Source organism: Aedes albopictus, chromosome 2 (genome assembly GCF_035046485.1).
Source record: "Aedes albopictus strain Foshan chromosome 2, AalbF5, whole genome shotgun sequence".
In the NCBI taxonomy this organism is placed as follows: Eukaryota; Metazoa; Arthropoda; class Insecta; order Diptera; family Culicidae; genus Aedes; species Aedes albopictus.
In genome coordinates this window covers 299,248,968-299,265,073 of record NC_085137.1, presented here as the reverse complement: position 1 = coordinate 299,265,073, position 16,106 = coordinate 299,248,968, and the positions used below count along the sequence as shown (strand labels likewise).

Below are 16,106 nucleotides of genomic sequence, written 5' to 3'. Positions count from 1 at the left end.
AGAGGGTCCAAAATATATTGGGGTGTCCAAAACAGTGAAAACTGATGCTTCAAAAATCAGTTATTTTCATCAAATTTTCAGCCAGAAATGACCTTTTTAGTATTTTCAACGCACAGTGGAGGCTTTTACGAATATATTAACATCATCATTATGTGTAAATACCCTCTGAATCTGTTTGATTTTGACTTAAATTCAAACTAATGTCCTCTAGGGGTCCAAAATTCAACCGTTACCCTACCACATCAAATTCAGATCTTTTGAGGGTTCCGCATAAAATAAACTGGCAGAAATTAAGAAACATTGTTTAATATTCTCTTTCAATGCTTATTGGACGCAGTGGTTTAATTTCCCCAACAGCTGGGAGAAAATAAACTCTTTCAATGTTTGTGTTTTATTTTTTTATTTTATTTCTACTACTAATTAACATTTTGCCCCAAAAGATCTCAGGTATGTGTTACAGGTTACAGGGAATATTGCAAAAAATACATAATTTTTTTTACGAATATATCACTTACATGTATCTTATTCAACGGGTGATGTTGATTTAATTTTATATTTCAGAATCTCAGCTGCAATCTAGCTGACGACAGGTCGGGGCCAGCATCCCAGACAAATTAAGCAGACAACGGAATCGATACAGCCTAATAAAAGTTCGTGTGTCTGAACGTTGACCAACCGTATCCTTTGGAATTTTCCTACTAACCATATTTTCTTATCCTTCAGCAGTCGTGAGGACGTGGCCAGAACAGCTCTCGACCGTTGAAGGATTGTGTCAACCTTGTTTAGAAGTCAGAGATAAGTCCCAAATCTTTGTGCTTTGGTTCGGACGGGAAGGAGGCAATCCTCATAACAGCGGTCTAGCACTGTCTACGAATTTGTGCGATTCTCTAAATCCTAATGCTATTATGTGTTGCGCGAAAATTTTTGAGCGCAAGTGCTTGTATACCTCCGCCAGTACGGTAAATCGTGTTGGTGTTTTCGGCGCAGTATTCTTTAAGATTTTCACAGAGCAAATAGCAAAACAACCCAACATTGACAGTAACTGGCATAGCATCGAAAATTGAGAGATTTAAACCGACCGTTGAGTAAAAGAAACAAACTTCATGAAATTTCTAACGGAAACGAAGTTTAACTTGGGGTGGTCCATCTGGAATCTAGAAAAAGGATATGGTCTATGACTTTGTCCCGGGGAGATATTTCGGAAACAGTTTGCTTGTGGTTTAACATTTTTTAGTTGAGGCGTTTACTACGCCCTGCCACCCAGATTTGTTTCACCGCAACTCAATCCAAAAGTAGTCAAATATGGTTTCCTTAGGTTGTTTCAAGGAGTTTGATGTTATTGCTGGTATTTTTTCGCCCACCCCGCTGTTGGGAAAATTAAGCCACTGCGTCCAATTTACTGAACTGTTGTGGCAATATTGCTGGTACACTTCCAAACCAAAAATTTTGGCCAAAATTCGTGCTCTCCGAAAGCCTTCACCAAAATCTTTGAAGAGAAGAAAGTTTTCTTGCTGATGAGCAACGGAAGAAAATTTCTTCTCTTCGAAGAAACTGTGCGCTAGAATTCACCTACAGGCCAGAAAACAGTCATAAAAAAATTTAAATACGATTTCCGAGCTCAATTTCAAATTAACTTGGAAAGCTACTCACCGGACAACTGTCCAACAAAAATATTAGTTTGAGCGATTTGAACAACACGTTCTAGTTTAGTCGTCCTACCAACTATCAGCTTCTCGACATGATCCGCCAAAGGTGCGGCACATCACCCGCTTCAATTCCAAAGTCCCATCACTGCAGAAAATTGGAACAGCCATCCGAAACATTAAGTCCAACAAATGTGGACTTTTCCATCCAACTGAATGCAAGACTTTTTAGTCAATCAAGTTACCGTTACCGTTCGATTTGGCTGATGATGTTACAGTACTACCTCACCGGCGCTCTGATATGCACAGTAAACTCAAAGACCTGTTCAAATGAGTGTAATCAGTTTTGTACCTTTTAACTCCGCCCTATTTTGCTTATCCTTTGACAGATACGCGTATTTCGACTTCCTCAGTGTCAGTTATCCAGTGGATCTGTCAAAGGATAAGCAAAATAGGGCGGAATTAAAAGCTACAAAACTGATTACACTCATTCGAACAGGGTATTCTGCTTAGAGGGTTCGAAAAGTCGGTACAAGATCAAAGACCTGGCCGAAAGCTCCTATAGGATATATATAGCGGTGGGACATGCGCTGGACGTGCTTCTCAAAGATAGCATGTCTAAATCGTTGGATATCAACACGGAAATAGACTCTTCAACTTAACAGTAGCTTCGCAGACTGTAGTCGAACCAGAAGAAAAACTACCATGCGTCTCCATGAACATGGTCCCAGAAGGTTCCAGGAGATTTAGTACACAAACATGGGAACGCAAACCGGAAAATATACGGAAAATTTGTGAAACGAAACGAGATAAATCTTTGTGTAGACTGCATTGATTGTCGTAGTGGCATTTAAGCATCCCCTGTTTAGATTGGGCACCAAAACTAATAAGAAAAAATCCAGATTGATGTGATGTGAACGAATATCGAGCTGTGGTGATAACGATGGCTACTTATGCATGTATGATTTTGTACTTCAAAGTATAAGGAGTATTGTACCTTCTTGCTTCCATCAAGGTCATTGGAACTCTGAAAAGAAACAATTGAGTATTGATTGTTTGAATATATTGCTTTTCACTTATACACAAACTCACAATTTTCATATGATAAATTATGCTACAAAAAATCATGACGATAAAGTAACATTTTATGCATATCAATGTAAAATCCAATTACTTACATAACCAAGAAATTATATAAAACTATTTTAATCAATTTTGAGCACCGTTGACTTTTTTTTCCAATTTACAGTCAGGTTTTTTTTACGCGGTTTTCATTTTCGCGGCCGCGTAAATGAAAACTCCATACAAAAAAAAAGTTCATCGTCTTATTTTTGCATGATTTTTTACGCGGTTTTTTGAATTTTGAACTGAGTTTTTTTTTACGCGGTACGTATCCCCCGCGTAAAAAAAAAAACCTGACTGTATATTGGCACGGAAAAGGCTGGGTACTGCGTAATTCAGTTCCCATTGAGATTAGTTGTCTCTGCCCAGCAACACATATCCCTACCTCCTTAGCAGCAGCCGGAAACTTTGAACAACCTCAGCGAAAATTATGTAATCAACCAGCGTCTGTTTTCTATGGTAGGGGCGTATGATCGACGTCCGAGTGCAACGGAAGAACTCCGAGACCAACCGTGCACTATGTTCCTCCGTCCCCCGTAAAGTAGGGTGGTGATGTCCAGTTATAAAAAATAGTGCAATCAGCAACAGAATAATACGAACCGAGACCAATGGCAAGGACCCCAGCGACATAAAAAAAAACTTGCGGTACGTAAGCAAAACTGCTGATCTCACAACTTCATCAAGAGCACTCGCACTCGCCAATCTACTGAAGAACATCGGCTCGGAATCGTAGCGCTGCAGGAGGTGTGTTGGACAGGATCAATTGTACGAGATAATCGTATCATCTAACAGAGCTGTGGCAACACACGCAAGCAGGGATCAGCTTTAATCGTGATGGGCGAAAGGTGGCGAAAGGAAGTGCATGATCGGTTGGTGGCCGATCGACAAAAGAATATGTAGGATCCTCATCCCTATCAAGGGTCAGTTCTTCAACATCAGCTTAATCAACGTGCATAGCACCCAGTCCGGATGCACTGAAGATGACAATGCGTCTTTGTCCAGCTCGCGCAGCTCGAACGTGAGTACGATCGCTGCCTAAGCCACGACGCCAAGATCATCATCAGGAGGAGTGATTCAGACCGACGACTACTGGAAAGCTCAACAGCCACCAGTTGACGAACGAAACCAGCCCACTGTTAATCGATTTCACCGCGACCAAGAACATGTAGCAGCTTTTTCAACACATCTTCCACAAGTACAGCAGCCGGAATCCCTGGAGTACAGTGCAAGCAGCCATTAACGTCGCACCAGAGAGCACCATCGGGTACGTAGAAAGGAGTCGTGTCCCAGCGGAATAAATGGTTTGGCGCGAAATGCACAGCGACTAAGGATGCTATCGCAGCTGAAATCATCAAGATGGGCCTAGAAAAGTTGGTTATCTGCCTGCACCGGTTGATAGTCAAGATCTGTGAAACGAAACAGCTAGCGGAGGAGTGTATGGAAGGGGTAATCTGCTCCACTCTCAAGAAAGGTAACCATTTAAAATATGAGAACTTCATAGCGATCATCATTTTGAATCAGCTGTTCATCGACTTCAAGGTATTGCTTCAGAGAGGGGCTAGTGCACATCGCACCCTCCAGGTCAGCTGCGATATCTGCAGCTACGAACATCGATGACTCGCTTTGAGGAGTCCAGCAAATAAGCATACTGGTGGTAAGCCAGTTCCCGAGTGGTCCTTACCACTCCCTTTGTCCTCGGAAAGCAGGCAGGGTCGACACCACGCCTATTTGCAATTGCACAGTATCAAGAACTAATACCGCGTCCTGAGCACTACACCTCAGTGAGGTATTAAGAAGCTATGCATAAGAGGTAAAACACCTAAAATAATAACTTGTGTATATCTCATGAAACCATATGAATAATGACATCAAGTATTGTAATACCTAAATAATAATCGGTCATTTTTCCATACAAAGGTTTTGATTTTTTTTCTGTGACTCAATACCAACAAAATACTAAAATAAGTTATTTTGATAACCTATGCCTAATTGATAAATACCTTGTCTTGGTATGATAACTGACTTAGTTATGCTGCAGTTATGTATCAGTTCTTCGTTCTCGCTCGGGGTATATACCGCGTGTGTCATCCCGAGCAGGGACAAAAAATAATTATGACGACGATTTTTCTTAAGGGCCTAACTGACTTGATCGATTTCTCTTCGTCGACTTTCTCTTTCGCTAATAACTTGATCAAACCCAACACAATCATTTTTCTTTTCGTTTGTAGAGCAAGATGTAGTTTTCGTCTTCGCATTTCAACCAAAAAATCTTTGGAAAACTTAATACACTTTCCGTAACAACACAAAGAGAGGATCGATGAAGATCGATCGAAATCGAAAATTCCAATTAGGCCCTAATGAAGAATCAGTGACGAATTGACACATAACTGTAGCATACTAAAGTCAGGTATCATACCAAGACAAGATATTGGTCGGTTACCCAGGTATTGAAAATATCTCATAGTGGTATTTTGTAGGTATTGATAAAATACCTCAATAAGTTATTGGTTTGGTGTTGAGGACTGTTACAAGTATTTTTTTTTATTTGTGAATTTTAACTTAATGCTAATTCTTCACAAGTATTATGCAATTATGGAAAAATCACTATTTGTATGAAAAAATCGTCAATTATTAGTGAGGTATTGCAATACCTGATGTCATTATTTACGTGTTATGCACAGAATACACACCAGCTATTATTTTAGGTATTTTACCTCTTATGCAGGGCTTCTTAATACCTTATTCAGGTTGTAGGTATTCGGTTATCCATTCCTGAGTTTGGTATTCTTCAGTCATTTTCTCCTGCTCGGGATGTGGCAGGCACGAAATACACTATGTCCAAGGAAGTTAAGGAAATTTCCATTACGAAAAGTTCCTTCATCGACCGGGAAGCGAACCCGTCACCCTCAGCATGGTCCTGCTGAATACCCACGCCTTTACAAGGGCAATGGTTATCTACGAATTGAAATGTTTTATTCAATTGCAAATTAAATAATCAAACATTGCCATGGTGATCACGATATTTACGCAGCGGTTCCAGCTGTTTAGTAAATCCCCTAAATGTTTCCCTTATTGAGCAAATTTTACACTTGTATTCAATTTTCTATGAAAAACTTTAACTGCATAATACGGTAAATATCTTTTACTAATTAAAACACAAACTTTATTACTTGTTCAAAATTCAACGATATTACAAAAACATTATGTTTTTAGCATGCACTTCTAAATTTCCTACTAAGAGTAATAACCTACTAACCTACCGTAAGCTCGCTATTCACCGCTCATGCACCTTTTTCCACTTATTTTAACTTATTATGGCTCTGGTTTACGGAAATCATGTTAAACATGACTAGATGCAAAAATGACTGAAGGGATTTGTTGGTTACTGTTCAAATAAATGAGATAATTTTTTGCAACACCGATTTCAGAGACGTTTCCAGATTGTTCCAGGCGACCTCAAAGTGTGTCAGAAAGGTCAAGAACGTCCCAAAGGGACTCAAGCGCTTTCAGAAGAGTTGCTGGGGGTGTTCTACGGGGTTTCAGGGAGTTGAAAGACGTTCCAGTGGATTCCAGGAAATTGTATGGCATTCCTTATCTACATGGGACAGTTATGCGTATAATAACAATACGGGTCTCAGGGGTTTGTAGGGGCGTTTAGGGGGTTTCATGGGATTTTAGGGGATTTCCTTCTATCCAACGGAAATCCCTTCGGAATCCTCCTTATAAACCCTCAAAAGCCTTATGCTTCTGAAACATACCTGAAATCCCTATCGGAAGCTTCCTGGGGGAAATCCCTCCGAAACCTGTCTGAACCGAACAAGAAACTTAAGAATGAGAAACAAAAAATAATAATAATATACTAAAAGTATAGCAAGTTTGAAACATATAAGGTAATAAAGAAATATGATGATTTTTTTTTTACTACGATTAAAATGACCATTTCAGGTACTATTTGGACTCGAAATAGATATTTGATTTTCACATTGAAGAACATCTAACACAGCTACTTTGTATAACACATAATTGTGTAAAATTCAATCCGTTTTAAAATCTTCATTCACACCCTACATCATTCATTAGATAAGACAACGATCAATTATGGACCGGCAGTATGCTGCAAATGGTAACGATCATTCCACCAGTCACCCACCCTTTAAATGCATCCCACCATTTTCTTCGCCGTTTTACGAAAAAAAAAGTCGAGTCTCCTCTATGCCGCGTTACTCTTCTCCAGCGGAGCAGTTCAGTGTGTGTTAACCGATAGTTTTTCTCCCCCTGCTGCTTCTCTTCCACCATCTTCATGCATTTCGTGTGCAATGTGTTGTCTGTGTGTTTACACTACAATGAGTGCGAGCGAAGCGAAGAAGATAGGTAAAAAATATTTGAAAAGTGCCATGGACGGAGAAAAATTGTATATTGCTGCATTAACATGTCTAAAGGGTCTAACTCGTTTTGTAAACAAACATTGTTTCTGTCGCTGTAGGGTCTATCTCGATCCACCCACGCATTTGGGGGCCGTTATCAGAAAGATCTATCTTCGCTCTTTCTGATAACGGCCCCCAGATGCGTGGGTGGATCGAGATAAGCCCTACAGCGACAGAAACAATGTTTGTTTACAAAACGAGTTAGACCCTTTAGACATGTTAATGCAGATTGTATTGTTGTGTATATCTATACCAGTGGAAAGTGAATCGTGAAAGCACGGGCCCAACTTATAGAAGAATTGATCATAGAAGACAAGCACCAGTGCTGTCAGATAAGTGGGATAGTAGTTTGTTGCGAATGGCGATTCATTTCAATCTAACATATACCAAAGAGTTACTAAAATCTGGCATTCTTCTTATTGGCTCAACGCCCCAACCGAGACAAAATTCTGCTTCTCAGTTTAGTATTCTATGAGCACTTTGACAGTTATAATCTGGGAGTTTCCTGGGAGTTTCATGTGTGTATCAGGCACGAAAATACTCTATGCTCAAGAATGTCAATTACGAAAAGTTCCTGAACTAACCCAATTCGTCACTCTCAGCATGGTCATGCTGAATACCCGTGTTTTGACCCATATAGACCCTATTTGAGGTCATTAGCGTTTTTTCAGAAAATCCTATCCGTAACCCCTCTGGAAACCGGCCGGAAACTGCAAAACAATCTTAGGGAAGATCGGATAACCCACGCAGTTGGGAACTTTGGTCATAGGGTGCTGTCTATAAACTACGTAGACTCATTTTTGGTCATCTCAGACCCCCATCCCCCCTCGTAGACTTTTGTCGAAACGAAAATTGTCAAAATTTGAATGGAGCGTAGACTTTGGCCACCCCCCCTTCCTCCTAAGAGTATACGTAGTTTATGAACAGGCCCAGCATAAAGCGGAGTGCGAAAATATGAAATTGATGTGCCGTTCGCAAGAAACACGGAAATTCTACCAGACCCTCAATGTATCCCAACACGTTATATTTTTATCAGTTAACTTCAAGGTGACATACGACATTCTCGACCACACGAAGATATTAAGGAAGATATATACAATCACAGACAAGACCAATTTTCCTGGGAAGCTGACCAGACTATCAATGCCACGATAAACGGTGCTCAAAACTGTATAAAGGTTTCAGCAAAACTATCCAAAACTCTCTAAGACTACGAAACTTTTCCATAAACCGGAAATTTCTTGCTCAACTTTTCAAAGGGAGCATCCAAAAATTACATTTTTTGGACGATTGAGGACACCCCTCCTCCCTCGTATCATATTTTCCAATACCTATAGGTTATATTATACCGTGACCGCGCCTAATTCCAATCAGCTCCTAATTCCGTTCACTTGAATCAAAACGACGAGTATTAGTCGAAATTGTCGCAAATCTCTTGCAAATTGTTTTTAAAATTTTCAATAATTATTTTCACGCCAGACTATAATTAAAATTTGAATGATTGTTTATATATTAATGTGAAAATACATTAAAAGTTATTTATCATCCAATTGGCCGCCATACTACTTTTTTTTCTTTTCGGGACCTAGGGATTGCATCAATTTATATATTAATTATATTTCATTGAAATACTAACAAAATCAATCAAACAAGTACCAAAGCAAAACAGTAGAGGACATATTTTTATAAATTTGACATAAAAAAAAATTTCATCGACGACTCATGATGCTCGAAATGAAAAAGGCACATGACCGGAATTAGGATACTAAAGGTTGTGCTTGCTCCTAATTCCAATCAACATATGGATGCGAAGGAATTATGAAAAAATGCAGTACAATCGGAACAACCAACTCCAGCATCAGTCAAGGCACAATGATGATAGATGACCGGTACATATCATTCATTGCTAACCCCAGCTAGCAAGCATAAATTGTTTAAATATTTATTCGCATAGGTTCAAAGATTGATTCGTCATAGATGACGTCATACCCGACATGAACCTATCATTGACTTGTTTTTATTTTGGCCTCCAAACCCAACATAGACGCAACAGTTATGCGATGTGGGCCCAACAATGGTCCAACATTCGGTAAAAATTGACCCGACTTTGACGCGACATTCGATTTTTTACAGTCTGGCGGAATTTTGCAGTGTATTTCGTGTTTCGTGCTGAGCTATTCATTTGAGTGACAATTCATCCAAATGAAAAGAAATTGATTTTCAATGGGTGGTGCTCCGATTTAAATCATCTCACTACATGATTGAAATCGGAGCAAAAATGATGGAGAAGATTTTTTGAATGAATGGGATCATTGAAAATTGATAAAACTCTAAGAATCCGGAAAAGTTCTAAAAAATGCAACAACATTGAAAAAAATCCAATATTATTACTTTAAATTATTATAAAACTAACACATTTTAATGCGGAAATAAATGTATTTTAAACAAAAAAATATAACTCTCACTATAACAAACAAAAATAATATGATTATTTTGTCAACATGATAATTACTTGGAGTGACCGGAATTAGGAACACAAGTGAACGGAGTTAGGAGCATACTGATTGGAATTACGAACAACAACTTGTTTAAATTGGCGGCCATTTTCAAAGTAAGTGGAGTACTTGCAACCTTGATTATATTTTTCTAGCAATATAGAGACATCATGAAACAGCATTGCACAATTACAGCCATTAAATGCAGAAGATGTGTTTTCTACAGCTGTTAGACTTAATGCATCGCCTTAAGTGAACGGAATTAGGCACGGTCACGGTAATACATGATGGAGAAAAGTCAGAAACTCCCCCTTTCCCCTAAAACGCTATAGACTGTTTCAGAATTTATAAATACAATTTGTTTATTAAGTAAAATCAACTGCTCTGGTGATTTCTACCTACTTCTTTTAGAATACAGCATATTGTGATTCACATTTATGTACTTCCTTTCAATTGTCGTGATATTTTGAAGAACCGTCGAGTTCTCTAACAATTAACTTCATTCTCTAAATTTGCATTTAAACAAAGGTGTTTTTAATGATTTCTGCATAATTTATCTAACTTTTTATCATATTCGCTTTCTCAACAAGTTGTCCGGATTTTCAATTCGGACGGCTAAATCAGTCATCGGCTGATGGTGCTAGGTTTACGGCAAATATAGGAAAGTGTTTTTTTTTTTTTCGGAAATCGTTGTGCTTGAGATTGTTTTACCCGCAATTGTAATTAGAAGTTAATTGGAAAGTATGAAGCGGAAGAGAAAAGTGCGAGCGAGTTCTAGTGTTCGACGTCCTCAAAGTGCATGGTTTGCAATCGATTTTTGTTCCGCTGTTGAGATGTTTTACACTGCGCCACATACTTCGCTTGGAAGGCGTCGCATAATTTGTATAAATTGTTGGGCTGTCAGTTACGTGTTTCGCGAAATTTTGAAATCCGGATAGAGTAATTGTGAGAGGAAGAGTGAAATTCCACCGAGAAACTTTCGATTTTGAATGCAGATATACTGAGCACAAGTGTTACGTGGATTAAAAATAGTGAGTCGGGTCGGTAATGTAACGTGACTATTTTTATATTATAATATAAATGAAACAAGTGATAAATAGTTAGCCACTGGAAGTTACTGAGTGAATATTTCTTCACCCTTGCTTGACGGTAAACCAGGCTTACGAGTTGTTCGGACGCGATAGCCCTGGGTCTGAAGCAGATGAAATCACTCCTCAATAGAATACAACAATGGATCATTTAAATTTGGTGAGAATGTTTCATGCTACATATTTATTTCATATTCATTATATACTTGATTATATACAAAAATACACTTTCATATATCGGAGCGTTTGGTACGGTATGTCCACGCATCCTTCCACCCCTGTAGATTCGAGAAATGTTTTGATGTTAAACGAATGTTCATTCAACTCGAAACATTTCAAAGAATCATCTTTGCGGTAAATGCTGCGCAGTAGGCCTGGCCGCTTTGACGCTTGTATCATATCGTCGATATGTTGCAAGCATCAATATTGACAAGAAAAATAATCGGGCGTAATCTAACCCGATTATTTTCCACGATGCTTTCTTGTACTGGCTGCGTATGTGTTAGATTAGATTAGATTAGATTAGTCGCTTTCTCAACAAGTTGTCCAAGAAATGCCTTTATCAAAACATAGGAAAATTCAAAAAGGCATTTGCGCAACATTTTTTCTGACATAAGGTTTTTTTTTAAGTTTTTCTACAAAACATAAGAACTATCACACCGATTCTTAGCTTTTGTGAACACACTTAATTTAAACTAATTTGTAACTTCAGTTCATTCTATCCTTCAGATGGCATAGGTTGTTGAACGCAGTAAGCAGTGAGTAAGACCCAGCGTTTCTCAAACTATGGGTCGCGACCCACTGGTGGGTCGCGGGATGATTTCCGGTGGGTCGCAAAAAATTGGGCAATATAGTAATAAATATCTTAATTAACTTGCCATTATCTAATTTACAAAAAAAAATCCTTGGATAATCGATAGAGTTATTTCTAGAATTTCGGTTTCTCCTTAATTCTTTTCAAATTTTTGTACTATAAGTCTTAGTCTGGAGTGTATTGAATATAGTAACTACTAACTGTGTTCTGAAATAGACCAGGTACACTCACACAAGGAGCCAATGAGATTATCCGTCGGAACTAGCAGGCATCTTTAGTGTGTGAGCGTTAGTGATCTACTATTTTTAGGCGACAAATGGCGTCTGCCACGCCAGGATGCAGATCTATGTGGTAAAGGGGAAGGAAGTGAAGATTGCAATCGTTTGTATCCACATCAGACCGAATATACCTCTGCGCCTGCACTCATGCGGATTTCGAAGTTTTGGTGGGATATGATTGGCAGGGGGTTCGCACATTGGTGCGTGGATGTAAGGTGGGCCAGACAGAGATTGAACCCAAGACCTTCTGCATATGAATCAGAAGGGGTAGCCACTAGACCACCAAGCCCGTCACACTTCAATCGGAGAGTCTAAGGTTAGGGTAAAATTTTAGATTTTGCTTGTGTTCCGGAAAAAATGAGTTCAAGTTGTTGCTTTCAGTTTGCATTTTCAGTTAGATTTGCACGTCAAGTTGAGAATTTAAAATTTAAAAAAATGAAAAATTAAATATAAGAAAAACATTATCAAACTTCAACAAGAAACCTTATCTTTATCGAACTTCTATAAAGCCTAATTTCGGTAAAAATCTTCTGAATGGCAATCATCTGAACTTTCACAGAATTCAGAGCATATGAAAAGTAAGTATATCAAAATCTTTGAATGTGATAAAATATATTCATTTAAGTCCAAATGTGCAAACAATAAGGTATTTTATGAAAATGCGTGCTGATGGGTCGCCAAATTCTATAGAAATCTTAAGTGGGTTGCAAGTGGGAAAAGTTTGAGAACCCCTGGTTTAACCATTTGTTGTTACCTGTGTTGTTGAGAAGTTTGAAACATTTTTTTGCATTATGAAGGCTCGTAATGATTGTTCTTGATCAAATATTCCAGCGAAAATTACTTTAACTAATCGAGAAACATCTTTTCTTATCGAAACAGTAACTTTCATTGTGTTTGGAAATTTATTATTTTATTTATGAGATTTTTTTTTTCTTTTCTGTTATGCTACATTTTTTGACCACCTTGGGCAACTTCAAACTTTATTCATGTAGTGTACAGAGCCTTATTTTTCACTTTTAATAGTAACGTCAACAAAGTTGGTATTATTTGCTTCGTTAGATTATTAGCTATAAAAGCTAGAAGAAACTTTTTTGTATGTTGTGCTCAAATTGATATGGCAGTCAACCGTTAGTGTAAATATAATTTCTGAACAGTCTATACGTCATTAATGGACGCTTTTAAATGGGCCTATCTAACAATTAGAGACTACTTTTATTCATAAAAGCTAAGCTTCGATAACATTTTGCGTAGTAATTTTCGCACGAATCTCTAGTCACTAGTTAATCACAATATCGTTTGATCCACATTAAAAATGTAGTTAAAAAACTCCTGAATGGTTGGTAGGTGGGTCGTTTAGAAAAGTTCCGCGAGAATTGTTGATTGTTTTTCAGGTTTGCTGAACTAGTTCATATTAGTTGGACTGTAATAACTATCACTTCGTTAGTTGCGTTTCAAATATGGATTCAAAAACTAGCATCGACAACATTTGACTATCAGAGTCACACGGCCCTCTCTTACTTTTTTATCTAGGCTGTCTAATCTCGGAGCTTCTCTTTTACTACATGTACAACAAAAGAGAACTGTACATTCAAGAACAAAATAAGGCATAATAAAACAGTTAGGATAAGCATGCTTTTGATTCCTTGCATAGAACTAGAACGTGAAATAAATATTTGCAAAGACTAAAAAAATAGTGTTCTTTAGCCCGATATTCCTCTCCCTATTATCATTTTTTTTATTTGCTCTAAAGAGGAAGGATTACTGGGCGTAATTTCTTCAGTATTATTGCTTTAACATTAATAGCTATTATTGTGTTATTGTTAATTAAATTAAAACATTTTTTTAAAGATAATATTAGTTTTTTTTAATATATATAATAATATCTGCCTCAAAAAAAATATCAATAAGTGACTCGCGTACTGTTTTCAAAACAAAATTTTGTCGTAGGAACTAAAACTGATGGAAAATATCAATTATATATCGATTCACGTTAATTTCTAATATCTGTAAAAACTTGGATTCCTCCATGCTTTGCATAAGAATCGCTAATATATAAATTTCAATATTCCAGAACTTCTTTCTGCCCCCGCTTATTCATCCTCCGCAAATATACTTGCAAAACAATGCAACATTCAACCAAGTTCAACGACTGGCATCACTGGCGAGAGCATGTTTTACACCAGCAAGAAAGAGAAATGTTGAATCCACAAGAGAAAGGTAAAGAAGAACTAAATGTGAGCAGTGCGTTTTTTACGCTAGTACTTTTCCACTAGATTAGATACACACCCTGCAGCAATGTTACGTTAGTGCCTAAACTAGAAAGACAAACATCACTCCAAACGCAACTTACCTTATCGTCCAGTTTCAAGCTACGATAGGTCTTACACCTTATCTTCGGAAGATTTTTTTTATCCGACACTGTCTACAGCTACTTTCACCTTAAGCTTGTTTCTTTGTTGTACGGTCAAGGCAGAAGATCTTTGTTGGCAATTTTTCTTTTCCCGTGTTTCTGAGACTACACACTGCACTTTATCATACTTGAGAAGTTCACTGTCCCCCGGTTTCAGTCACTAGTAAAGTCGGTTAGTCCCACACGGCAGCACGACACACTCGTCTTCAGTCGATAAAAATATACACTCAACATTTAGTTTCAGCTAAAATAAATACTTTCAGTACACATTGCAACACAAAAAATACACAAAACAACCCATCCGAAGTACGCGGTGCACCCAGTGCGATCAGAGTCTTCACTTTAACTTTCTGTTCGTTGCTTTCTAAAACAGTGCAACTGATGTACCATTCAATGTAGCCTGAAAATGCATTCGGGACCCAAAAAGTGACCGATCCCTTTTATTTTCCTTCGCCCTAATATGTTCCTATTCCCAGTCAAAACTCCTTCTTTATCTTATTTCTGGTCATAATCCTTCTTTTCTCCACCAATACACTCAGCCACATAACAAACAAGAACCACAAATTCCCCAGCAAAATAACATGCAAACAGTGTGGTCTCCAACGCGCGAAAAAAATCAAAGTGTTCAGGTCGAAACGAAAATAAATACTGAGTCGGTGATGGCCTCTGTCCCGATCCCGTACCTCAGTCGAGCCAAGCGAGAACCGTTTTTCACAATTTCGCCTATCTATTTGGTTTACTTTCTCCCGGCACATCGGTGTTGGTCCCGCACGATATCAACGATATGGCATACACATCGAGCAAAACTCACACGACTCGGCTTTGTTTTGGTTCAGTCCTCTGTAGGGTTTCTCCCATACCACATTGAACTTACCCCAAACCCATTCAAACTTATGCGGAACGAAGCATGAAACGCCGCAAGCCTCTGCCCACTACCTGCGAACCTGCAGCCAAATCCGGCGCGTGTAGTGGTGACAAGAGTATCCTTTTTATGAGCTATGCTTCGTAACATAAGCATTATCACGACTTTCTTATGCTACTCTTCTCTTACAAGCAGCATAACCGAGTAACTGCACAGAAATGTTGAATGAAAAAGCATATACAAACCCGTAACGTTCACTAACGGTGCAAAACATGTTTCACAATTTCGAAATGTTGGCAAGAGTTCAATTCAGTCTACTAGTGCTTTGAATGGAGAAGCATGGTGTTTTACAACCAAAGGAATCGAAAAGAACATGCACATCTCGCATGATTCGTGATTCCATTGCTAATCAGGCGCGTGATTTGCTATTTCTGAGTACATAAAGTGGTACAACGTGCGCGGTTTCCTGAGAAATAACGTACTATTGGCACTGCTTTCAATTTTCCGACATAGAAAAGAGGATCCCTAAAATCCAAAATGGAAGAACAAAAGTATTGATATTTTCCATGCATCAAAACTCTAGGTCTAACCATGTCTTACTTTTGATTTAGTTCACTAACTTACTTACTTACTTACTTACTTACTTACTTACTTACTTACTTACTTACTTACTTACTTACTTACTTACTTACTTACTTACTTACTTACTTACTTACTTACTTACTTACTTACTTACTTACTTACTTTATTACTTACTTACTTACTTACTTACTTACTTACTTACTTACTTACTTACTTACTTACTTACTTACTTACTTACTTACTTACTTACTTACTTACTTACTTACTTACTTACTTACTTACTTACTTACTTACTTACTTACTTACTTACTTACTTACTTACTTACTTACTTACTTACTTACTTACTTACTTACTTACTTACTTACTTACTTACTTACTTACTTACTT

The 16,106-nt window shown here is 38.0% G+C and overlaps 1 protein-coding gene across 2 annotated transcripts in view; it reads right to left on the bottom strand.

The window, feature by feature from the left end:
- Positions 1-14,929, bottom strand: part of LOC109423813 (protein wech) — a 58,641-nt gene extending 43,712 nt beyond the window's left edge. Inside the window, exons 1-2 of one of the 2 annotated variants that reach the window (XM_029879549.2) lie at positions 14,215-14,929; positions 2,641-2,670 (exon numbers count right to left, since the gene is read on the bottom strand). In XM_029879549.2, coding sequence (XP_029735409.2) covers positions 2,641-2,663 — 23 coding nt within the window. In that variant the 5' untranslated portion in view covers positions 2,664-2,670; positions 14,215-14,929. The remainder of the gene's footprint in view (positions 1-2,640; positions 2,671-14,214) is intronic. The other variant, XM_062852144.1, reaches the window with a different exon arrangement.
- Positions 14,930-16,106: the final 1,177 nt, after the last annotated feature.